The 26,548-nt window shown below is 48.3% G+C and overlaps 1 protein-coding gene across 5 annotated transcripts in view; it reads left to right on the top strand.

Moving 5' to 3' along the window:
- Positions 1 to 26,548, top strand: part of Klhl18 (kelch-like family member 18) — a 58,428-nt gene that overhangs the window by 27,694 nt on the left and 4,186 nt on the right. The window contains exons 2-9 of one of the 5 annotated variants that reach the window (XM_087562409.1): positions 3,505 to 3,635; positions 6,306 to 6,371; positions 6,625 to 6,765; positions 12,788 to 12,986; positions 16,088 to 16,248; positions 17,737 to 17,873; positions 19,599 to 19,821; positions 23,680 to 23,784. In XM_087562409.1, the coding sequence (XP_087418535.1) occupies positions 6,701 to 6,765; positions 12,788 to 12,986; positions 16,088 to 16,248; positions 17,737 to 17,873; positions 19,599 to 19,821; positions 23,680 to 23,784 (890 nt within the window). In that variant the 5' untranslated portion in view covers positions 3,505 to 3,635; positions 6,306 to 6,371; positions 6,625 to 6,700. 5 annotated transcript variants of the gene reach the window in all.

Below are 26,548 nucleotides of genomic sequence, written 5' to 3'. Positions count from 1 at the left end.
CGGTTTTGGAAGTCATGAACATGCTCCTGTGGGCTGTGAGGATTGCAGGGGCATGCCTGTAGTCCTGAACTCGGGAGGTAGAGACCAGAGGATCAGGGCCAGGGAGTCCAAGGCCAGCCTTGGCTCTGGGAGATTTTGTCACAAAAACAAAACAAAACAAAACAAAAAATAACCTCTAATGAAACGAAGCATAAACCCATTCTGCCTCTCTGGTAAATAAATACTAAAGAGCAAAGCTGAAAGTGACGGCACACAGGTGTGATCCCAGCTGCCTGGGAGACTGCAGCAGGATGGCCAGAGCTAGCCTGAGCAACACAGAAGAAAGACCCCAGCTTAGGTTGGGGATGTAACTCAGTGCTAGAGTGTTTGCCTGGCACAAGAGGGACTCTAAGTTCAATCACCAGTACAAAAATTAAAACAAAAACAAGGGGCTGGAGAGATGGCTCAGCGGTTAAGAGCACTGACTGCTTTTTCCAGAGGTCCTGAGTTCAATTCCCAGCAACCACATGGTGGCTCACAACCATCTGTAATGAGATCCGATGCCCCGCTGTACTCATATATAATAAATAAATAAATACATTTAAAAAAAAAAAAAAACAAAAACCAGTTCAGATTCTTTAAATCCAACACTTGGGATTTTGAAGGAAAAAGATAGCTTTTTAGTTGGGGGGGTGTTTGTTTTTCCTGTTTACTATAGATTCACTATGGTGCATGTTCAAATGCACACATACAAATCAATAGATGGGGGTGAGGATTTACTTGGGATGAGAAAATCGAGGAATGGCTGGTTGGCAGAATACTTGTGCAAGCTTAACAACTTGCATCTGATCCCCAGCGTCCTCTAAAAGCCAGTGTGGCAGCCCAGTCCTGCAGAGGTGCTGGGAAGCAGAAAAAACAGGCCACTTGCAGCTTGCTGGCTGGCTAGGCTGGCTGGATCTGTGAGCTCCAGGGTAATAAGAAAGACTGTCTCAGAAAATAAGGTAAGAGTGATTATGAAAGACACGCAACATCGACCTCTGGCCTACACACACAACACATACATGAACAATACAGTGATTAAGGAAGACACTGAACATTGAACTCTGGCTTCCACACATGTGCCCTCAGCACCAGAAAACAATGTGCACACAGCACTAGGAAAGGGACAAATCTGTCAAGGGAATGGCATAAGAGGGTGGCAAGATGGCTCACCCTCAGATGCTTATAACACAAGGCTGAGTGTGATCCTCAAAACCCAAGGTGGAAAGAGAACAGTTTCCTAAAAACTGTCCTTTGACCTCCATTCCGGTGCTGTAGCGTGAGTCCCAGCACTCACACACAGAATGATAAAATAGAATGAACCAGCAAGGACGTGGTGTGATGGGTGGAGAGAGGACTCTGAATGAAATGTCTGCTGTGCGACCAGGAGGACGTAGGTGTGGATCTCCAGTCCCTACATGTAAGCCAGGAGCCTCAGCACAACTGTAACCTGTGCTAGGGCGCAGAGGAGGGGAGATTCCCAGGGGCTCTGGCCACCAGCCTAGAAAAGCAGCAAGTTTCAGATTCAGTCTCAAAAAAGTAGGTGGCGCACAATCTATGAAGACATCCAATGTCAACCTCTGGTTTCCACATGTGCAAGTATAGTCAAGCATGCCTGAACACATACATGTGTATTACATGCATACCCGAACAAACACATATTTATTACATGCATACCCGAACACACACATATGTATTACATACATACCTGAACACACACATATGTATTACATACTTACCTGAACACACATATATGTATTACACACATATCCACACATAAAAAGAAAAATCAAAGACTTGATATGAAAATACTTTTCCAGAATTTAAAATAAGGCAGAAAATGCACAAGAGAAACCAGCACCAAGGTACAGAGCCTGAAACTTCAGAACTCCAGAAACAGAGAAAGCCTAAAATTTCCAGAGTAATTTAAAATTTAAGAACAGCTGCTCACTCAGGGTTAGTGCTCAGAAAGCTGTAAGAAGGTTCCAAAGCAGACTGGGGCATGGCTCAGTGTTTACAAATACCAGCTGTTCTTCCAGAGGATCCAGGTTCAATTCCCAGCAACCACATGGCAGCTCCCAGCTGTAATTCCAGTTTCAGGGGGTCAGACAGCTTCACATGGGCATATGTGCAAGCAAAATACCAATGCACATGAAGTAAAAATAAACAAATTTGCCAGGTGGCAGCAGCACAAGCTTGTAACGCTAGTACTTGGGAGGCAGAAGCCAGCCTGGTCTACAGATCCTGTTCCAGAGCAGCCAAGGCTACACAGAAAAACCCAGTCCTGAAAAAATGAACGAACAAAAGAGAGAAAGCCCCAGAGCAACAAACTAGAAGCAAAAATCTCTGCTAATAGCGACTGGGAAAATGGCACAGTGTTTAAGAGCACTTGCTGCTCTCCCAGAAGACATAAGCTCAGGTCCCAGCACTACCTACATCAGGCAGCTACCAACCACCACCCACAACCCCAGCACCGGGGGGTCTGAGGCCTCTCAGACCCCCACAGGCACCTGCACACACAAATAAAACTGTTAAAGCTGGGCAGTGGCGGTACACGCCTTTAATCCCAGTGCTCCAGAGGCAGAGGCAGAGGCAGGACAATCTACAGAGTGAGCTCCAGGACAGCGAGGGCCGCACAGAAACCCTGTCTCAGAAAAAAAAGAATTGAAGTTTTAAAAAATATTAAACTAGCCCAGTAGAGCTGGGCATGGTGGCACACACCTTTGATCCCAACACTCGGGAGGCAGAGGGAAGCAGACCTCTCTGAGTTCAAGTTCCAGGCCAACTAGGGCTACATAGTGAGACGTTCACTCAAAAATAAGTAGGACTGAAAAGATGACTCGGTAGCTGGGAGCCTTTTAGAGAAATGACCTCTGACCCTTTGGATTATCAAAGACATAGCCCCTGGTCCTTTGGACCAGCCTGTATGTAGCATAGGCCGTTCTTGTAAGCTTCTGCCAGGGTTATTGTTCCAGACACCATGTGAGCTGCTTGTCGCCTACCAGCCTGCTGGGTTCTCAGTCCCTTCCCCGCCCTGCCCCTCTCAAGTCAGGCCTTGTTTTCTTCTCCTTTCTTGTCACTGTTTCTGTGGTTTTTGTTTTGGGGGGTTTCATTTGTTTGTTTTGTTTTGCTTCTTTAAATATTTTTTAAGCGCTCTAATTTGAGTACTTTTCTATCTTTTAATAAATTTCCTTTCTATCGGAGTTCCAATAAAGTGCTGAAGCATGCGTATTTAGAGAATGGGAGGAGTTGTGCTGTACGTAAGATCGGGTACTGTTGCTTTCAGGTTTATATCTGCTTTACCATTCTTACACCTCATCTCTTCCACCATCGCTGAGTGTATTAGGTCTCTGATGAGCCTTGTCCGTCCGTTATCCCTGGGATGTCTTCCCTGTCACTGCTGTGAGCAGAGGGGTAAGCTGTGGAAGGCAAGGGTGGGCTTTTGTATCACTGTTCCTCAGTATTTGTATTCTCTTTGGCCTACAGATCGGGGACCACAAATTCAGTGCTCACCGGATCGTCTTAGCGGCCTCCATCCCGTATTTCCACGCTATGTTCACGAATGACATGATGGAGTGCAAGCAGGATGAGATTGTAATGCAGGGAATGGACCCAAGGTACTGAACCCTGAACCCCACCATTGTGCCTGGTGGCCAGCCCTCCCCCTTTCCCCTCCATTGCGCTTCCCATGACTCAGCCTGAGCCTTGGACTGTATGAGGGCCTGCAGTAGAGCACAGCTGTGATGGAGCAGCTCCACACACTGTGGGGAATTAGCAGCCGGTGAGCACCTCGGTCACTGACCTGAGGTAGGGTGAAATGAAAGAGGTTTGCTGGCTTGACAGAGTCTTGTTGTATATCCCAGACTAGCCTTCAGCTCAACTAGAAATCCTTCCGGATGTAGCCTGCTGGTGTTGGGATTATACATGTGTACTGTCATACCTTCCTTGTGGGAATTTTGATAGTGTTTTTACTCCATTATTAAGTAACACATTTAGTAATACCTATAGTCCAAGTTTTTTTAAACTAGGGTTAAGTACCTGTGTGGTAAATATATTTATTACTGTCTACATTTCTAGGCTGGAAGAATAATTTTTTTAGTTAACATTGTGATACTTTTTTGCCATTAGTCTAGAACTCTATTATCCACTAAGCCTTCTGTAGTATGGGAATAGTTTTGTAATAGTCTTTTTGTCGGCTGGCTGCAGTCATCTTGTCTCAGCCGTCTACATGGATGTATAGGTAGGCACCACCACAGTATGGCTACTGAGCACTTGAAATGTGACTCTGAGACAGAAGGTCTAATTTTTAAATTTTATTTAATTGTAATTCATTTAAATTTAATCCTAAATAATGTATGTGGATAATAGCTACTGTGCTATAAGGACAGTATCTATCTAGAATGTGGCAGATTTAATAGTCATTTGATGGCTCAGAACATTGCAGGGAATGGGTTAGGCCTAGCCTTTCAGTGTCCTACTGTGTCTGAAGGAGCTGTGTAAATGACTTGGGTACTCAAGTGCCTCACTTAACAGCATCCATGTTGTGCACAGCTTAGGGCAGAAACAGTGATATGTAGCTGGGAGTAAAATTAATGTGAGGAAAGCTAAACAGGATGGGGTGTATAGCTCAGTTGGTAGAGAGCTTGCCTAGCGTACACAAAACTCTGGGTTCAATCCCCAACAGGGCATAGAGTACAGTGGCACACACCTCTAATCCTAGCACTCAAGAGGAGGCAGCAGGAAGGTAAGGAGTTCAAAAGTCACCTTTGGCTGCATAGTGAGTTTGAGGCCAGCCTGTGCTACATGACTTTTTTTTTTTTTTTTTTTTAAAGAAAGCACCTGGGAGGAGATGGCACATGCCTTGAATCCTAGCACTTGGGAGGCAGAGGCAGGTGGATCTCTGTGAGTTTGAGGCCAACCTGGTCTACAGAGCTAGTTCTAGGATAGTCAAGGTTAAAAGAAGAGATCCTGGCTTCAAAAGAAACAAGCAGGGCAAGAGGAAGAAGAGAAGGAGGAGGAGGAGGAAGGGAGGAAGGAGAAGTAAAAGTTTGCAGAGGCACATTCCTCCAGACAGAGGGAGCAGCCTGGGCACAAGGTGAGAGTGTGCTTAGTGTCGTGCTGGGACACAGTGAGATAGACCAGGGTAGAAGCTATGAGTTCAGAGAGATGGAGAGGCCAGAGCTCCATGGCTGGGATTTCAGTTTCATTCTCCATGGGAGCAAATACAAAGTCAAAACACAAAGTTAGAAATCTCTCCCTAAGCATTTACTCCCAAACAACAATAATTTTTTAAAAATTTATGATGGCAATAATTTATAATGGCCATGGTTATGGTGCCTGATGATAAAGACAATAAATTAGAACACATTTTAGTATTATACAGCAGCCACCCCAAAACAGTGACCATGGTGTAGCCGAATGAGAAAGGGATGAGTAGAACCTTTTGCGACTTTGTCCACATTGATTACGTGTACGGATGGACAGAGAAGCAATCTAGAAAGACAACCACCATTAGTTTTCTCAATAGAGGTTGTAAGTGAGTTTCTCCATGAGGATTCTGAAGAAATGCATGTGGACAGTTAGTTAGCTGTTGTTCTCACTGTGTGAACCAGACTGGCCTGCCTCTGACAGCTCTAAGTGCTAGGGTTAAAGTGTGCACCACCACTCCTGACTAATGACTGGCTGTGACGAAATAGTTATTCCACTGTAAATATTCTCAATAAGGTGGATTTTGTCTGTGTGTTTGAGATGTTGTCTTACATAGATAGCCTAGGCTGGACCTTGAATCTGAGATTCTATCTCAAACTCACAGGATGTGAGGCCACATTCAACTCAGCTAACAGATTTTCACAAAGGATCTGTTTGTTTATTTGTGTATGTGTGAGTGTGTGCACACATGTGGGTGTGTAGGTGAGTGTACCCATGGCAGACACCCATGGATGCCAGAAGAGGGGATCAGTCTCCTAGGGCAGACTATGTGGGTCACCCACCTGCTACATGGGTGCTGGGATCCAAACTCAGTCCTCATGACTGCACAGTAAGCACTTGAACCAGGGTAATTTCTCTAGCCTTAAAGGAATTTTTGAATATGGCTCATCTATTCTTCAGATAGTTTCTTAGTGTTCTCCTGCTGTGAAGAGACACCATGGCTGTGTCAACTCTTATAAAAGAAAGCATTTAATTGAGGCTTATTACAGTATCAATGGTTTAGTCCATTATCATCATGGCAGGAGCATGGTGGCAGACATGGTGTTGGAGAAGGAACTGAGAGTTCTACATCTTTCCAGGTATGCAGGCAGCAGGAAGAGAGACACTGGGACTGCCTTGAGTTTTTGAAAACCCAAAGCCCACAGGTATTGACACACTTAATCTAAAAGGCCACACCTACTTTTAAAAGGCTACACCCACTCCAACAAGGCCACACCTCCTAGTCCCTCGAAAGTAGTGCCACTCCCTGGTGACCAAACATTCAAATATATGAGCCTTCGGGGGCCGTTCTTATTCAAACCACTGTGGATAGTCATGTCAGTTCAGTTAGGACCAAGCGACCGGGTGGGCCAAGACTCATCTCTGAAGAGCTTCTCACGCTTTTCCTCTTCCTTCTAGTGCGCTGGAGGCTCTCATCAACTTCGCTTATAATGGCAACCTTGCTATCGACCAGCAAAATGTGCAGTCACTGTTGATGGGGGCAAGCTTCCTGCAGCTGCAGAGCATCAAAGATGCTTGCTGCACGTTCCTCCGAGAGAGGTGAGCGAAGCAGAAGGTGGGGGCCGTGCTCTGTCCTGGGACCCCTGCCACCTTGCTGAGTTAGTGGTGTGTCCGGGGTGCTTGAACAATGATCGGGGAGTTACTCTGTAGAGATGGCATTTCTGGGGATCAGGACTGTGCAGGACCCAACTGTTTGGGCATTTACATGCACTGTTGTGGCATGACATAGACCTTTGTGACCATCGCTTTTCACTCTGACCAGCAATTCATTTAGCTCATTTTCCCCTCTGTTTTTTCTTGATTTTAAATGTAATTTTTTGAGAATTTCTTATGCGTTCTATATTTACATCATTTTCATCCTCTCCTCCCATGCTCCCCAAGTGCCTCTCAGATGATAACTTCTTTTTCTTTTATCATCTGTTTGTGTGTGTGTGTGTGTGTGTGTGTGTGTGTGTGTGTGTGTGGCTTTGTATGTGATGTGTGTATGTGTATGCTTGTATGTGTATGTATATGTGTGTGTGTGTGTATATGAGTGTAGTGTGTATGTGTGTGTATGTGTGTATGTATGTGTGTGTCTCTGTGTGTGTGTGTATGGTTGTGTGTGTGTGTATGTTTTGTGTATATGCGTGCATTTAAATACAGTCTGTTCTGTCCATTTAGTGTTGCTCATAGCTTAGCTAATTTCTTAGCAAACTCACTTCCTGACTTATTTAGCACTCCTGAACTGTTCCGTAGCCATCTTCATGTTTGTCTAGATTCTTAGCCCTCATGGATTCCTTGACTCTTTTACACTGCAGCTCATTCCTAGCCCACCTATATGTTTGACCACTGGAAGCCGTCATTGTGAGGTCTTTTAGGGGATGGCCATGGATTAGACTCCTCCTAGTTGTGCTTCCCGGGTTCTTCTGTGACCTTTTAACTGATCAGACAAGTTCTTCCCCCCTTTAGGGGACAATGCTCTGTCCTAAGCTAAAGCCCATTTAATCACAAGAGATTTGGAAGTGAGAGTTAGGGCTGGTCCATACACAGGCATGGAAAAACCCAGAAGAGCTCCTCTGTGTATGTGATGTTCTTTTAAGTCCAGTCTCCATGTTTAGCCTCATGATCCGCATTCCTCCCACATCAGTCCTGTCCTCAAGGACATCATTCTCTCAACTGACCTCCCCCCCAGCTCAGCCAGTCCTACCCACCGAGACTGTGGCCCCTGCAGTGTCCACATCTTACCTACGTGATGCCCCTGAGCATCTGTCATGTGCAGACCAACACATAACCATGGCAGTGATGCCTCAAGCGTAGAGGTGCACTTCAGCTAGCTGCAGGGCAGATGGTCTCACCTTGAGGCCGTGGCTCTGTGTTAAGTGTTGCAGATGGAAACCTTGTAGTTAGTGCCAGTGCCAGCCTTGTTCCTGCCTTAGAATACATTCTAGAGCAGGCTAGAGGGATGCTCGCACGCGCGCGTGCGCGTACACACACACACACACACACACACACACACACACACACACACACACACACACACACACGGAAAATGGCTTGCAGATGCAATGGGTGCTGCCAGTTGCCATTCTTTACACTTTCACCATTGGACAACAGTGCCACCTAGGGGCTCCTGAGGTCACTGCAGCAACACCAGACTCCGTCATAAGGCCCTTTCTCTTCATGCTGAGCATCTGGAGGTGGCAAGCATCCTCCGTCCCAGCATCCAGGAGCAGGTAGAGCTGGACGAGGCCAACCTGATCTCCATACCACCTCCAGGCTATAGACCCTGACTCAAGCAGCAACCAGGACGCCCAACAGTTCCTTTTCTTTTTTAGATAGGTCTCACCTTGTGACACAGGCAGGCCTTAAGCTCATGACAGTCTCCTGCCTCCACCTCCTGAGTGCTGGGACTATAGGTGTGCACCTCCTCATCTGGCAGAAAAACAGTTACTTTGTTTAGACCAGTGTAGTTTTTATGTGTCCCGACTGAGTCTGTCTTCAGGTTTTCTCAGGGGTTCCTGCCCAGGCCCCAGGCCCCTCCTGCACGATTGCCTTTCTCCCTGCCGTAAGCCCCAGAGCCTTGGCCTACCAAGTGATTTCTCCCTAGCAATTATGATTTCCGTTCCTTCAGCCTGGCTGTAGGACGTGTGAAATTTTGCAGCTCCCTTCTTCCATGTACATTAGAGGACAAACATGGGCGTCCTTTTTGAAGGCTTGGTTGCCAGTGTCTTGAGGAAAGCCATTTGCGCATGAGGACACAGCTGCAGTGGCAGCCCAATTCTGCACCTGCCGGACCCACTGGCTCTCCTGCCGTTGCCCCTCCCTCGCCCCAACCCAGAGGTCCCGGTTGATTTTCTTTTCGTTTCATTTTTTTCTTTTCTCCTTTTTTTTTTTTGTGTGTGTGTGTGTGTTTGTTTGTTTGTTTGTTTTGACTTGTGGTTCTTTTTCCAGCCTGCAGATGTATGGACCTCCTAGTTTTTAGACACTGGAGTGATTTTGCGTGTGTGTGTGTGTGTGTGTGTGTGTGTGTGTGTGTGTGCAACTCTTCTCCCAGTACTGGATTGGTTCTGGTAGTTTCTTTCCCCTCAAGGTACTGGGGAGTCAAGCCCAAGCCCCAAGCCCTGTACATGGTAAGTGCTCTCTACCATTGAGCTTTCCCACCAGCCTTCAGCTAGACTGAAAATCAAATGCATCAGTGAAACAAGTTGGTTACTTCTGCAGTAGCACTTATGGACGAAACTGAGCTGTGGGTGAGCAGAGGGCTGGAGAGGGGCTGGTGAGAGACGCAGGTCTCTGCTTCCGTGCCTCCCTTCCTTCCTGCCTCCATCCTGAGTGGGCGCCTTTCCTGTGAGACCACTCTCTTCCATCCCCATCTGCAGCTCACAGGCTGCCTTCCCATACTCCATCCTGTGGGGTGTAGGAGCACAGCTCACTCAGGAAGGCATGATTGGTGCTCCGTGTTAGACGGAGCTGATCAAAGTTCATGCGGGAGTCCTAACCTTTGGAGGGAGAGCAGTAGGAACGTGGCCCACCCTTTCGCTGACTGTGGTGTTTGGTTGATGGGGCCTGAGTGAGGCACCTGCTATGGGGGCCCAGGCTCATCCTCGGCGCCCTGCACCAAATGAACATCTCTCTAAGTGACACTTCTCCCTGGCCCTTGTCCTCACTGTCTTGTCTCTGCTGTTCCACATACTGATTGTGTTTCCTTGGCCTTGGGAACTCACCGAGGAGCCAGGTGTGTTCACTTGTGCCTGTCGGTGGAGCACTCAGAAGGCTGGAGCAAGTTTGAGGCCACTTCTTAGATCACATAGTAGTTCAGGACAGCCAAGGCTCTCGAGGGAAACAGGAAAGTAAAGCTTGGAAAACCCGATCCCTCGGAGTCTACTCTGTCAAAGACTTCAGAATCACGCTGAGTGTGAGTGTAAGAAAGCAAATATAACAGAAACTGAAAGAGGATCCGGCTTCACGCCGGGCACTGTGCTGAGTATTGCCTGCATTCATTGTTTGCTGTGTGTGAGTGCGCGCATGTGTGTTTCATGTGTGTGTGTGCATGCGTGTGTGTGTGTGTGTGTGTGTGTGTTTACATGGGTACACATGTGCTATGTTGCACATAAGGAGATCAGCTTATGGAAGTTGGTTCTCTCCTCCCGTTGTGTGGGTCCCAGGGACTGAGCTGAGGTTGTGGTCTGTCTTTACAACCAGCTCCTTTACCTACTCTCTCACTGGTCTGAAAATGCTACTTTTTAAATTTTATTTTTAGTTTTACCTTTCATTGTGTGCTTGTTGATGTCATTGGTTCGGAGAGGGGGATGCGTGCCACACAAATGAGCAGCCTTCAGGAGTGGGTGGAGTCTCACTGCACCTCCTCAAGGCAGCGTCCCTCTTGTTTCTGCTGTAGTGCCAAGAACTCCAGGCTGGCTGGCCCGTGACCTTCATGTCTCTTGTCTCTGCCTCCAGTCCCACAGTAGGCATGCTGGGATGTCCAACGTGTACCACTGTGTGGGGCTTTTTAGTGGGTTCTGGACTTGGGTCCTCAGGCTGGCACAGCTGTGTTTTTTCCATCGAGCTATCCCCATGGGTAAGGTCTTATGTCATCCAGGTTAACCTTAAGTTCCTGTTCGTCTGCCTCCATTTCCAGAGTGCTAGGGTCACAGGTCTGCACCACCACGCCTGCTCTGTTTATCTGTTTTCTTTCTAAGTCACCACTCTAGTTCTAAAAGGTTCATGGTCACCATCATCTTTTCTCTGTGAGAAAATTAATGACACTTCGGAGAACTTAAGAAACATGCTCACATTCCTCAGAGAGGGGCAGGGGCAGGATTTCTCATCTGTGTTGTAGCCACAGAAGCAAGAGGTCTGCCTGCAGTCTCAGCCCTCGTCAAGTTCACTCCCTTGTCCGAGTACTGGAAACACGTCTTGATTTCCCTGAACCTTTGTTGGCCACTAGGAAATGAAGTCTGCAGAATTGACTTTTTAATAATTTATTTTTATGTTATGCCCATTGGTGTTTTGCCTGCATGTGTGTCTGTGTGAGGTGTCTGTGTGAGGGTGTCTGATCTTGGAGTTACAGACAGTTGGGAGCTGCCAAGTGGGTGCTGGGAATTGAAGCCAAGTCCTCTGGAAGAGCAGCCAGTGCTCTTAACCTCTGAGCACCTCTCCAGACCCCCAGGGTTGGTTTTTTTTTTTTTGTGTCTGCCTGTCTGTGTTTGTATGTGTGTCTGTGTGAGTGTATGTCATGTATGTACAGGGGCCCTCTGAGACCAGAAGAGGATATTAGATCTCTTAGAGCTAGAGTTAAATGAGGTTGTGAGACATCAGATGTGTGTGCTGGAGACTGAACTCATAAGAGCAGTAAGTGTTCCTAATCCTGGAGTCATCTTTCCAGCCCTTAAAAGAACCGAAGATAGCATTCAGGGATAGAGTGCTTGCCTACACATGCAGGGTCCTGGGTTCAGTCCCTAGCATCTCAAAAACTTCATGACCAGGAAACTGGAGTGATGGTTCTGCAGTTCAAGGCTCCTGCCGCTCTTCCAGAGGACCCAGCACTCACACAGGGCAGCTGTGTAACTCCATCGCCAGGGCATCCAAATCTTTAGCTTCTGAAGGCACCTGCACACATGTGCACATACTCATACATAGACACACACATGCATGTAATTAAAGGTGATGAAAATAATTTTTAGGCCAGGTGTGGTAGTGCAATGCCAGCTCTCAGGAGGCAGAGGCAGGCAGATCTCTGTGAGTTCAAGGTCTGCTTGGGCTACAAAGCGAGTCCAGGATAGCCAGGGCTCTGTCACACAAAGAAACCCTGTCTCAAAACACAAGTAAAAACACACAAAAAAGTTAAAATATAACAATTTTGCAGAATGGGTATAAGAAGCCTAGCAAAGTATTTTAGTCACTGAAATGATGAATAACAGCTGCTGTGGTTGTTTCTAGGGTTCTGAACTCTTAGATTCATGGAGCTTCCTTCTACCAAAAAAAAAAAAAAAAAGAAAAGAAAAGAAAAATGTGCGATGGTCCCTGTATGGAAGAGGACTCTTCCATGCCTCTGGTGCCTAGAGGTAGACTTGTGCCCTGGAGACTCAGAAACCGCAGCATCTGGCTCGGTGTCAAGGCTTCCCAGCGAATGCTCACTGTCTTCTCCTGTGACAGTGAGGTCACAGGACTTCCTGAGAGTCCATTCTGCTTAGACATGGCAAGGCCACACATGCCCCCGGAAGCAAAGGCTTGAGGCTAGCCCATCTTAAGGCAAAGGCTTGAGGCTAGCCCATCTTAAGTTGATACTTTTAGAGGATGAGAGTCAGAGAGAGTGAGTGGTACCTCACACCATAGGGACTGTCTAACAAAGCTGGGAACAAAATTTAACCTTTTGTTCCATGGCTGTACTCAAAACCATTTCAAGAATGATTGAGGGGGGTTGGGGATTTAGCTCAGTGGTAGAGCGCTTGCCTAGGAAGCGCAAGGCCCTGGGTTCGGTCCCCAGCTCCAAAAAAAAAAAAAAAAAAAAAAAAAAAAAAAGAATGATTGAGGGTAGCACTGTTCCTTCCTCTGACCCTTATCTTTCCATCTTATGCCAAAGGCTTCACCCCAAAAACTGCCTGGGTGTGCGCCAGTTTGCTGAGACGATGATGTGTGCTGTGCTGTATGATGCAGCCAACAGCTTCATCCACCAGCACTTTGTAGAGGTGTCTCTGTCTGAAGAGTTCCTGGCCCTGCCCCTGGAAGATGTGCTTGAGCTGCTGTCTCGGGATGAGCTGAATGTGAAGTCAGAGGAGCAGGTCGGTGAGCACAGCAGCAGTCTGCACAGGCAGAGCGCACACTCCTTCCTTCCCCATCCTTCCTCCCGTCCATCCTCCCATCCTTCCTCCCGTCCATCCATCCATCCTCCTGTCCATCCTCCCGTCCTTCCTCCCGTCCATCCTCCCGTCCTTCCTCCCGTCCATCCATCCATCCTCCCGTCCATCCTCCCGTCCTTCCTCCCGTCCATCCTTCCTCCCGTCCATCCATCCATCCTTCCTCCTGTCCATCCATCCTCCCGTCCATCCTTCCTCCTGTCCATCCTTCCTCCTGTCCATCCATCCTCCCATCCATCCATCCTCCCATCCTTCCTCCCACCTTTTTTTTTTTAACAAACTATGACTATATGTTTTTTATGTATTTGGGAATTTGTTTTGTTATATGTATTTTCCTAAAATCTTTCTTATAGTTTAGTACCTAAATGATAGTATGTTTATCAGCTACATTTCCCTTAATCTTAGAGCTTGGGTTAATTCCATTTTTTTTTAATTTGATGTGTGAGTGCTCTGCCTGTGTATGTGTCTACCTGCCAAAAGAGGGCATCAGGTCCCATTACAGAGGGTTGTGAATGGCCATGTGGTTACTGGGAATTGAACTCAGGACCTCTGGAAGAGCAGCCAATGCTCTTAACCACTGAGCCATCTCTCTCTAGCCCTCCAATATTTATTATTAAAGAAATAATTGCCATAAACTGGAAATCAAGCACTTGAATTTGGAGGAGGTGGTGTTTTTGTTAAGGCAAGAGAAATTATCCCTCATTGACTGTTGATGGGACTTTGTAGAGGAGTGAGAATGGATGGTACAAGAGGAATGGGAAAACAGTGGCTGCAGTGTTCTGAAGTGAAAAGAATCAGTCTAAGGCGGCAGGGCTCAGCAGTATCAGATAGGAGCAAAAGCTGCCTACATCCCTAGCAGCCCAAGGGAGAGCCGGTGTGCACACACCCAGACACAGGGCGACGCTAGGAGACATCTGTTATTGACATTCTTCTCTGGTTTGTTTCTGTCTTCTCAGCTGAGGAGCGTGAGGGGAGAATATTAGACATCCGGGGGAATGAAATACATGATATATAGGCAGTGGTAGAGATGGAGGTGGCCTGGGAGACGGAGAGGGGCGGAGACATGGGGGTGCAGGAAGATGGAGAGGGGCAAAGAGTTGGGGGGCGGGGAGGTAGAGGGGGTGGGGAGCTGGAGAGGGGCGGGGAGCTGGAGAGGGGCGGGGAGATGGGGAGGGGCGGGGAGATGGGGAGGGGCGGGGAGATGGAGGGGGCGGGGAGATGGAGGAGCAGGGAGATGGAGGGGGCAGGGAGATGGAGAGGGGCGGGGAGATAGAGGGGGTAGGGAGCTGGAGAGGGGCGGGGAGATAGAGGGGGTAGGGAGCTGGAGAGGGGCGGGGAGCTGGAGAGGGCGGGGAGATGGAGGGGGCGGGGAGATGGAGGGGGCGGGGAGATGGAGGGGGCGGGGAGATGGAGGGGGCGGGGAGATGGAGAGGGCGGGGAGATGGAGAGGGCGGAGAGATGGATGCAATGGGTGAAGCGTTTGTTCTACTAAACTGGGGGCCTCAATTTGAATCCTCAGAGCCTACATTAAGCCAGGCACAGCAGTAACCTCTGTTATTTTAAGAGGGGAAGCAGAGACACAAAGATCCTAAGAGGCTGTGGCCCAGCTAGTCTGCTGTACAGTTAGCAAGGTGGTAGGCTAGGACTGACCCTATCTATATGTAGGGCTGTGGCAAGCATGTGCATGTGTACACACAACAGGGGAAGGGGGAGTTCCCTGCTGTGACTAGTGTCCAGTGGGGAGGACAGGGAGTGAGAAAATAAAGACAGACACCTGGGGTACTGATAGCTTATGCCAAGCAAGTTTATTAAGAAGTATAGCATTCTGCCGACGGTGTTAGCGCACACCTTTAACCTCAGCACTCAGGGGGCAGAGCTCAAGGCCAGCCTGGCCTACAGAGTGAGTTCTAGGACAGCCAGGACTGTACAGAGAAACTGTCTCAAACAAACAAACAAAAAATGAAAAAGAAGAATAGTATCTTATATATGGTTTACAGCAGGGAAATGGGCCATGGTCAGCAGGAAGTTAAATCACACAATGTGACAGGAGAGCACAGGAAACCTCAGACACAGCTGTCTCAGAACTGATAACTGTAGTCTTTCAGGGGCAGGGCGGTTTCCCAGGACCCAAAACCTTAATTTGTTGGCCCGACCCCAAATTAAGGGCCTTTCATCAGGGCCTCTGAGAAACTGTGGATTGGCCTAGCTCCCAACACTAGGAGGCAGCCATCGAGATGTTAACACAAACTCAGCTAAATTTCTTAAGTACCTGAAGATATTCTGTCCCACCCTGACCATTAGTGACCGGCAAAGAAACGGACCCTGAGCTTGGCAGCATGGACATGGACTTAGAAGCTCCTCATCCTAAGAGCAGAGTGTTTGCCTCCTGGGGTCTGACTAATCAATGTATCCTGGAGCAGCTCGAGCTGTTTTGTTTGAGTGGCAATCTATGAGGTCTGAGGGGCATCAGCAGGTGTTTGGAGGTATTAAGGAAGTTCCTAGGTAGACAGTGTAAACAGAGGAACTGACCTGGCCTGGAATTTAGAGCTGGTTTGGGTGTAAGATCAGCAGGGAGAAAGATGTCCTGTGATGCAGAAAAGAATCAATAGTGAAATCCAGGAAGCTTTGACAGTAACCCAGGCTTACATTATAAGAGAATGGACCTAAGCTTGCCGTGGTCTCAGGCCTCTAATTCTGGCACTTGGGAGGATCCTGAGTCCTTCTAGGCCTGTCTCAAAAACAAAAGACTGGGCCTAAGAGCATAGCTGGAGAGTGTGAAGAAAGCTGTGGATTCCAGACACGAGTGGGAGGAAAGATGGGTCACCTGAGGACCTGTTTTAGTACAAGCAGTGGAAGAGCTGAGACTCAGGAGTGTGGTCTCTGGGTAACTGCAAGAGCATCTGCTCTAGGGGTTGGGGATTTAGCTCAGTGGTAGAGCGCTTGCCTAGCAAGCGCAAGGCCCTGGGTTCGGTCCCCAGCTCTGAAAAAAAGAAAAAAAGAAAAAGAGCATCTGCTCTTTCCCACAGGTTTTTGAAGCTGCACTGGCCTGGATCAGATATGACCGGGAGCAGAGGGGACCATGCCTGCCTGAGCTGCTGTCCAATATCCGCCTGCCTCTTTGCCGGCCCCAGTTCTTATCAGACCGAGTGCAGCAAGATGACCTGGTACGGTGCTGTCACAAATGCAGGTAAGTGTGAGTGGCCTTGTCCAGGATATGGCCCAGGATCTACGCAAAGAAGAGGAGTTAGCCACCTGTCCTGGAGCTGTCAGTTAACTCACAGATTGCTCACAAGCAGAGAGACGCCATGGAGGAGCAGAAGGGACCTTTCTTCCATGAGATATACCTATGTTTTCTTCATGTTCATCCACTGAGAGTTAGGAGTGTACTGTGTCTATGCTGCCCACACTGGCAGCTGGCTTGATCGTACAAACGGGGCTTCCCAGCGGCCCCTTGCCTTCTTCAATAAATAGTAGCTAGTGACTGACTAGTTTCTGATGAGTGATAGAAAGGGGGAGGGGGTCTTGTATATGGTATGTGTAGCTTCTAACCTGGAGCCAGCAGCACAGAAGATGGGTGTTTTGCAGTTAAAGGCCTGTCTTTCCAGTTGCTAGTTATAGTCACAATGCAGTGCTGGGCTTTAGTTTTTTCCCTTACTGATAAGGTTTTTCACACACTCAGTTTTGCATTTTTCCGCTCCTAGTTGGGATGAGCAGGTACAAGGGGAAGTCAGTGGTGTGGTGCAGGGCTTTGTGATGTATGTCAGGAAGTAAGGATCGTATGGCTAGAGGGAGCTGAGAGCCTGCGGCAAGCAGTCTGAAGGGTAATATTGAGACATACGAACCGCTCCGTCAGCAGTAGGTGGCTATCAAAGAAGGTTCTTTGAGAAAAGCAATGTAGTCTGTGGTTTGGAGGGGCTGGTGAGGCAGGTGAGGGAAAAGCATCTGGAGAACTTGGCAGCAGTTGCTGCGGTGCAAGCAAGGGGCTATTGACTGGAGTGTGTGAGCTGTGAATAGTGACAGGGGCAGGAAGGAAGAGCTAGGTCCCAGTGCTGATAGGAAGCTTGAGCTCCCCCAACCCCCATTTTAACCCCTGCACTGCTCTTTAAAATCACACCTGGTTCGTGCCTGTTAGGAGGAGCTGCTCTGGTTATACCAGCTGAGGCAGCCTCTGCTCATGCTTTCCTTCAACTGTGAGCGTCTCAGCAGGCTTGTGTGGCTTCCCCTGCTCTCCTGAGTTCCTGACACTAAACCCCACAGAATGGCTGGGGATATAGCTCAGTAGTAGAGCATTCAGGTGTGTTTGTGGCCCTAGATTCAATCCCTAGCCTGAGAGAGAGAGAGGGGATGGGGAGGGAGGGAGGGAGGAAGGGAGAGAGACAGACAGACAGACAGACAGAGACAGAGAGAGAGACAGAAAGAGAGACAGAGACACAGACACAGAGAGAGAGACAGACAGGCAGAGAGAGACAGAGAGACTGAGACACAGACACAAAGAGAGAGAGAGGGACAGACAGACAGACAGACTGACTGACTGACTGACTGACTGGTAGACCAAATTTTCCAGAAGACTTTTCCTAGATTCCCTACACTGAGCTATGGAGGAGGCAGGCTCCTAAGTGTAAATGGGGACCAAGGTGGGAGTGTCTCCTCTCTAGCATATTATACCTTGTTCCAGGGACCTGGTGGATGAAGCAAAGGACTATCACCTGATGCCAGAGCGCCGGCCCCACCTGCCAGCTTTCAGGACTCGGCCTCGATGCTGCACATCCATCGCTGGGCTCATCTACGCTGTGGGGGGCCTCAACTCAGCAGGTATCTTGCAACTCCCTTTTGCAGAGCCCTTCTTGAAACTCTGTGAATGAAGAAGCACAGTCAAGCTAGCCTGGTTGTTCTGATTCCTCCTCTTATGCTGTTCTGTCTCCTGTCCTTATCTTGAGGTATTGGAGGGTAGCCCTAAAGTAGGGCTTACTATGTATTCATAATATTGAATGGGTGTTAGTGCTACAGGTGCCCTAAGGAATTAAGCTCGACAGTCCAGGGATGCTGACACATGCCTGGAATCCCAGCACTTGGGTCATGAAAATAAGAGGATTGGGAGGTTGAGGCCACTCTGAGTTACACAGAAGACTGTCTCAAGAAAGAAAGAAAAGGCTGACCAATGTAGTAGCACATGCTTGTATCTTAGTACTTGCAACTGAGGCAGGAGGATTACTGCCCATCTCAACAACAACAGAGAGGGTGGTAAGGAGAAGAAGAGAGGAAGAGAGAGAAGCCGGGCACACACACACCTGTAATCCCAGTACTTGGAAGGATCCCAAGGCCAGGCAGACTGGACAGTGGGATCCTGCCTCAGAATCATGTAAGTCACCACAGCTGAAACTTGCAGATGAGGAGGGCCAGGGAGCAAGGACTGGGGCTCACCCTGATTCTTAAAGTGGCATCCCTCCCTCCCTCGTGCTGGTTATCTGCAGCATTTACTCAGCTCTGGATCAGCACAGGAAGGGATCTATCCAGTTCTATAATTAGGCTGTTCACATTTGCATACAGATCAGACTGAGATAGCCCAGTACCCCAGGCTGCTGGTACCCCAGGCTGCTGGTACCCCAGGTCAGTAATTCTTTCTAATTCTTCCCACTGCCTCCTGTGAAACCCCCACAGGTCTTACGCCCACCTGTTATCAGCAGCTCCATTACACACCATAATCCTGGAACTTCAGAGGCTGAGACAGGAGGGTCTAGAGTTTGAGGCCAGCCTGGGCTACAGTTATTGAGACTCTGCTTCCAAAACAGAACAGTGCAAACCCACCATTACCTATGGTGCTATATACAGCTCTTGTACTATATACAGTCACATTTCTAGGACGCCTCCTGGAGGTCAGTGGGAAGTTGACAGTTCTGTTTTCAGTTAAGGTTAGGAAAGGGAGCCAGCAACCTTCTGCTTGCTAACAGCATGACCTAGAAAAGATAAGTCTTCAGTAACAAACACAGGATGTAACAAGTGCTTGGTGCACCCAATCCACAGGGAAGAGAATTGTTTGAGTTGCTAATCATGATCTGAGAAGTCACTGTGACTGCTGCTTATTGAGTTGTAAGTATTTTCTAGAACCACGCTGGGTGCTGCATTCATTATGTCATTTAATCCTCGTGGCAGTTCTGTTAGCTTCACATTCAAATCTGGCCGAGGACACAGAGCAGCCTGTGTGGTCATGAGATGAAGTAGCAGCATTGGGACCCATGAGCTTCCCTCTGGCATGCTTTCTGCATTGGGCAAACATTCCATGCATTTGCCCTTATTGTTGACTTCAAGCAAGAGGCTTACCTGATTATAACTGAAAACTACTCTCACTAAAGAGCAAGTGCTTCCCATGAGTCTAAAGTCTTTATCATAGCTAGAGTTTTTAGTGGGCCACTTCTCTGAGTAATTCATGGGAAGACCTAATAGAATCAAGTCAAATGTTCCGTATAGTCAATACCCAGTAGCTGTGATCTAAACAAGTGGTCTCATTTGTTTTAATTTGAGTAGCAAATTTTTATGCAGGTGATTCCCTGAATGTGGTGGAAGTGTTCGACCCTATCGCCAATCGCTGGGAAAAGTGCCACCCCATGACAACAGCCCGAAGCCGTGTGGGCGTGGCTGTGGTGAACGGGCTTCTCTATGCTATCGGGGGATATGACGGTCAGTTGCGGCTGAGCACCGTGGAGGCCTACAATCCTGAGACGGACACATGGACCCGAGTGGGGAGCATGAATAGCAAGCGAAGGTATTCTGGAAGCCAAGTGCAGGCTGAGCACACACTGAGCATCTGGGGAGCCCCGTGTAGGGCACATAATAAAGTAAAATTCAAGTCTCAGCCCGGGGAAATCCTACTGCCAGGCCAGCCACTGCCAGCGCCTCCTGGGAGCAAGCCCCCATCTGCTTAAGCGTAAGATACCTGCCTTGCCCTTTGAAGAGCTTGGGGAGCCAAGACATGGACGTGCCACGTCAGTACCAGCTCAGGACTGAAAGTGTGTACCATGGAAGACTCCAGGAGGGCGGGAGGCTGGGCCAGAGGACCTGGAGGATCTCGGGGAAGAGGTGGGATCACAGCTGAAGCCTGAAGGATGAGGAGTTTTAACCTCATTAGTAATGGAGGAAACCCAAGGTGGTTTTTTTCCTGCTTTCTTCCTCTTGCTATACATACACTCTCACTGCCCCGGAAGGGCATGAGCAAGGCAGTGTCACACACTCTCTCCAGACTCGAGCACATGTGTATTCACAAGGTAGACTGAACCTGTACATCATCGAACATGGTCTAGCTGTCCGTGTCTCCCACCGCTTGCTTGCTCACATTTCCAGGATGAGAAGTATAGCTGGAGGACACCATGGTAGTGCCCATGTGTAACCTTCTTAGTCCAGAGATGATGGGCAGTGTCCTTCCTTAAGTCAGGCATGCACTGCAGTGGTAGGAGCCCCACGTGATGTAAAGGGTGTCATTCAGGTCCTTGGACCCTGTCAGCCACAGCAGATGAGCAGTCACAAATTACTCCTCTGGCTCTCCTCACAGGGACTGAGAAGGAAAGAAGCCCAAGGTTCCTGTACATTTAACCAGAACAGAGCCTCTATGACTTGTAAGGAGAATAATGTGCTGTTTTTAAAGGATACTTTGAAACCTGCCAGTCAGTTGCTTTTTAATGGTTTTCTATATAATTCTGTGATCTAACTTTTGCCTCACAGGCCCATCCTCCTTGCCATACTTCTGGTTCTCTACTTGGGAGATCACATGACTTGGGGGGGGTGTCAAGAGATGGCTTGCATGGTGAGGCAGTAGTTAGTGTGGAGGGCTTTGCTGCATAAAGGTGATGCATACATTCCACATTCAGCCTGAGGCCGCGAGCAGGAAGCATCTGCTCAGCAGAAAGGAGAGAGAGTCACAGAGGCACAGAGGGCTGTGCACATTACTTTTGGAAGAAACAATGTGTGCACAGGATGTGCTTCTTCCAAGGATGTTCTCAGAGTTCTCTCCTCTTTCCCTCCCCACCTTTCTGTGTCCCCCCTCTGCCTTTGGACATTTTGCAGCTTTTTATGAACAAGGGACCCCTTTCCCATATTCCAACCTCAGGTGGCTCCTTTACTCTGATAGCAGCCGGTTGGCTCTCCGAGTGTGTGCTCTAGGAGACATTCTTGCTTTGATGTCAGCGGCTTTGGTGTTAATTTGAATGGGAGGAGAGTTCTCTGGGCACTCCTCTGCTTCATAATACCAGGGCATTAGCAACATGCACCTAGTTCCATTTGTCCCTTTTAAATTACAGGTTCCCTAAAAATGTGCCTAGTCACTTCTGTTCTGACGTCCACGTAGCTCTCCATCCTGCCAGTGACTGCTTCCTTTCTGCTCGCTTTGCTTTCCGTCTTGTCTCTGTCTTTCGAGCCACCTTCTTCCGGGTTCTTGCAGGATTGTTCCAGCCCGCTGGCCGGCGCTCCCTTCCCTAGCGTTCTCTTTACCTCTGTTCTTTATGGTTAGGGAGCACCTCTTGATTCACTCCCATGCCATTACTCAACTCCCGACTTAACTGCCTCGTGTCTGGGACTAAGGCTGTAGCTCAGAGGTAGGATGCTTGCTCTAGCAAGAGCGAGGCCCTAGGTTCAATTCTCCTATTACCAAGAAAAAGGAAATATAGCCACTTCATGTGTGTTTCACATCCATGTCTAGAAGGGAATCCAGGCCTAATAATTTCGTCATTTTCTTAGTGATCTTTCTTCAAACAAGGCCCACGGGGTTGGGGATTTAGCTCAGTGGTAGAGCACTTGCCTAGCAAGCGCAAGGCCCTGAGTTCGGTCCCCAGCTCCGAAAAAAGAAAAGAAAAAAAAAAAACAAGGCCCACTCCTCTTGGGGCAGGGTCAGAGGGTGGATCACTGTAGTCTCACCTGCTGTGTGTACTGGAAAAGTGGCAGTTGTCCAGTATATTTCTCTTTCCTATCCAACCCCAGTGTCCCTTTTAGTCTCTGGCATCAGACGTGAGAACACTTTGTCAGGCGGCTTGGCGATGCTGCCTAAAGCCTCACAAGGTTTGCATAGGCTGGAAGCTTACCTATGGTACCTAGACCCGGGCAGTCAGGACTCTAGGGAAGCTTGTGTGTGGAACAGGGCCTCGTGTCCTTTAGCTCTCAACCTTGTCTTCTCCAAGGAGCCTTGAGAAGAGAGCCCAGCCAGTCATGCTAACAGCAATTCTTCCTTGAAGGGTGATGTGTAAATGTATAACAAAGAGAAGCTGGAGTCTCCCCCACCAAAGCCAAGGAAGGGCTGTACAGGGCCGGGAGTCACAAAAACCTAGTTTAAACTACAAAGGAATTGCATAGAGAACACACAGCACATGTAGCTGTGACCTATTTCATACAAGATACCATAAGAGTCACTACTGAAGTCACAATAGAGACCTTTCCTGTGCTCCAAAGGTCCCTGTTGGTTAAGAGTTGACCACAAGAGTCGTAGCACCTCATCTCATGGTGACACATAAGTGCCTGTGATCAGGAACTTTGGTTGTTCACTTGTTATTTTTGTTGTTTAATTGATTAAAAAAAAAAAAGAAAAGAAAAGAAATAGGCTCTTGCTATGTAGCCCAGGCTGCCCTCTTGAGTTCTCCCTGCCTCTGCCTCCTTAGTACTGGGATTGCACCACCATGCTGAGTGAGCCTCTCTTCTTCCCTCCTAACCTATTGTCTAGGACATCATGCCTTCAACAAGGCTGATGAAACTCCAGCGAATGAACAAATGAGACCTATGTCCTAATAAAGAAGCCACTCTTGGCCTCGGGACTAGAAGATAGTAATCCTGAAGCCTGTGGGACTTGTTAGCAGTAAGACTAACCCCACAGTTAAATTAGGCTGAGGCCTGGGTTTGCTAGGTGGGCAGAAGGGCTTACTACGCAGCCCTGACGAACTGAGTTCAGTCCAAAGAACCCACAGCGGAAGGAGAGCTCCATCTCCCAAATGCTGTCCTGTGATCTCTGCACATGCACGTGTGCATACGCACACACACACACATGTAGAAATAGTCATATCATCAACATCATCTTTTATTTGTTTTTGTTATTTATATTTGGGGGGTGTTTTGCTTTTATGTATGTCTTTATACCACTTGCCTATCTGGTACTTGAGGAAGTCAGAAGAGAACTTCAGATTCCCTGGAACTAGTCACAGTGGTTGTGAGCCACCGTGTGGGTCCTGGAAATTGAACTCCGTTCTCTGGAAGAGCAGCCAGTGAGTGCCCTTAACCTCTGAGCCATTTCTCCAGCCAAAACTAGTTTGGGGTAAATCAGGCTAGTCACGGTGGTGCACACCTGTAGTCTCAGCAGTTGGGAAATCTAGGCAGGAGGATTGGGGCACAGAGCCATCGTCAGCTCCATAAACTAGTGCCGTGGGGTAGGAGGTGAGCCTTCAGGCAGATCAAGGACCGAATGCCTGGAGGGAGATACTTTGTTGCTGACCTAAGATGGGGGATCGAGGAACCGCTGAACGGGTCTTCATGTTCTGCCCTTCCCCGTTTGTGTCCCTGGGATCCGGTCTATTCTAGAAAAAGACAGTTGACACATTAATTTCCTAGTGTGTGTGAGAGGCTGCTGGGATGACCATTCTGTCTGTTTCAGTGCCATGGGGACAGTCGTGCTGGATGGACAGATCTACGTGTGTGGAGGCTATGACGGCAACTCCTCCCTCAACTCTGTGGAGACCTATTCACCTGAGACGGACAAGTAAGGCTGACTTATTTCCCATTAGTCTTAGAAATCCTCCTGCCTCAGCTTCTTGAGTGCTGGAATTACAGATATAAACCATTATACTCAGCTTACCTTTCCCCACTGCCAGAACTTTGTGCTTGCTAGGCTTCCAACCCTCCCCCGACCCTCACCCCTGCCATCACCATCACCTTTTGTTTAGTTTTTCGTGTTTTGTTGAAGAAGAGGTCTCACACTCAAGGACTCTCATAAGCCATCTCAGCCATAGAGACATGCTATGGCACCTCGCTTAAAGCTTCTTTCAGGGGGTGGGGCGGGGAAGGGAAGAAAAAAAAAAAGCTTCTTCCAGGTAGGAAGTGACTTAACAATACTTGCATATAATAGACTTTTAAATCTTTGGTTAAAGGCATGATGTCGCACGCCTTTGGGCCTTTCACTTGAAGGCAGAGGCAAGTGCATCTCTGTGAGTTCAAAACCAGCCTGGCCTATAGAGTGCATTCTAGGCCAGCCAGAGTTACAAAGTGAGACCTTGTCTCAAAAAAAAACAAAGCAAAAATCAAAAATATTTGTTAAAATTCCTTGGTTAAGTGAAATTCCTTGGTTAAATTTCCAAAGAGCTTAAGCCAGGCATGGTGGTTCACGCCTGTAATCCAGGACTTGAATTGGGGTCAGGAGGCTCAGGAGTTCAAGGCCACATGAACCCATTTCACATAAACAAAAGGCTGAGACTCAGAAACACTTATTCATCGGTCTCTGTCTCTGTGTCTCATAGTTACTTCAGTCCGCTGTACTGGGAGTGCAAGCACAGGGTAAGGAGTGTCTGGGTAGCTTGTTCCACACCAGTGAGGCCCGGAATGGACTGTGTGCTCAGATAAGCCTGGGCACTGTTGGTATCTGTTTCTTCAGAATCTTGTCTTTCTGCCACACATGTGACATTGCAAAAGTTCTCGAAAATCTGGCAGTGAGGAATCCTGTTTAAACTTGTGTTTTCTGTAACACCCATTCCAATCATGTAGGTTGCTTTTGTGGAACACTAGAAACACTGGCAATGCTGGCTGAATTATTCATTCTAGTGTTTGTATCCTCCCGTCTTAGAGAACAGAGTGTGAGCAGATGGGTTGAACGAACTCATCAGCATGTTTCAAAGCCAGTGTTCTGTGGCCTAACCAACTGACTGCGGCTCTTACCAAATAGAAAGGAGGCTGGTCCTCCCCGGTGCTCCCTTTGGTTGTCATCAGGTAGGAAGGTCCCCCCTGGTGCTCAGTTTGGTAAGGCCATGAGTGCACTGTCATCGTCTTTCCCTGGAGGTCTGTGTCTGGAGCTCCTAGCGCACAGTGTGGGGAACATTCATCGCTGTAGGGCAGGGCTGCAAGGTGGACTTACAAGACAGACAGCGAGGCTGAGGGGACGGTTTACATCTATAAAATATTTGCAAGAATGAGTCCAAAAATGCCAGGCATGGCGGCTCATTTTTGCAATCCTGGCTGAGAAGGTAGAGACAGGGATCCCTCAGAGCTTGCTGGCCTGGCAGTCTAGCTTAATAGATGAGCTCCAGGCCAGTAAGATACTGTGTCTCGGGGCTGGGGAGGTGGCTCAGCGGTTAAGAGCACTCTAGAGGTCCTGAGTTCAATTCCAGGCACCCACATAGTGGCTCACAAGCATCTGTAATGGGATCTGATTCTGTCTTCTGGTGTGTCTGAAGACAGAGTACTCATATACTTTAAATAAGTTAAATTTTTTTAGGGTTGGGGATTTAGCTCAGTGGTTAGAGCGCTTGCCTAGGAAGCGCAAGGCCCTGGGTTCGGTCCCCAACTCCGAAAAAAAGAACCAAAAAAAAAAAAATTTTTTTTTTTAAAATGCCATCTCAAAGAAAGGAGGTGGACATGGTTCTGAGGAGAGTACGTATCTGGCTCCGCGTGCACATTCACACATGTGTGTGTGCCTGCACACACAAGCACATTCGTATTCACACATCTATTTTAAAAAAATTGAACAGTGGTAAATCCTTATCCTAAACAAGGAGACAGCAGGCAAGAAGGGGGGTCAAATAAGAAACTAGAAAGTGGATAAAATCCACAGGGTAAAGAAGCACAGCAAGAGCTGGGCATGGTTGCTCAACCTGTAATCTCAGCACTTGAGAGCTACAACAGGAGGATTGCCTCCAGTTCAGAGCCAGCCTGAGCTACAGAATAAGAGCTTTCCTCAGCAAACACAGAATTGGGCATGGTGGCACATGCTGTTAATCCCAGCACTAGGGAGGTGGAGGTAGAGAGTCCGAGGCCAGCCCAGTCTACGAAGTTCTAAGACAGCCAGGGCTCTACAGGGTCACATAGGGCTCCAGGTACAACATCAAACAAACAGACCCACACTGAGGAACTTGTGCATTGCCCGGAAGAAGACAGTGAGGAACCCCTTCAGCCACATGGTACAGCTGCTGGAAAAGCAATTCGACTCCCCTTGCTGTGTGGGATTGGGGCAAAGATGGCCTGAAAGGAAGGCCATGTATAAGCAGGCCAGAGCAGTGGTCAGAGCCAGGCAAGTGGTGTTAGGAGTGGGAGCAAGACTAGGAAGTCAGCTAACCCGTTCTTGCCAGGCACATGAATGCTGAGAGAGGGAGAAGCCTGTGACACTCTCTGAAGCTTCATAAGTGGGGTAACCAGGTAGGTGGAGGGCTCATTAACAAGACCAAGGAATGCACAGCCGTTGCGGCTGCGTGCAGCAGGTCTTGTTTGAGGGTGCTGATCTCAGGTGCTATACTGACTGGCTGTGGGCCTGAGACTTC

This window comes from Rattus norvegicus, chromosome 8 (genome assembly GCF_021556685.1).
Source record: "Rattus norvegicus strain SHRSP/BbbUtx chromosome 8, alternate assembly SHRSP_T2T, whole genome shotgun sequence".
NCBI classification, from domain to species: domain Eukaryota; kingdom Metazoa; phylum Chordata; class Mammalia; order Rodentia; family Muridae; genus Rattus; species Rattus norvegicus.
Note: the sequence above shows the minus strand (reverse complement) of the source record. Positions and strands in the feature narration are given on the sequence as shown.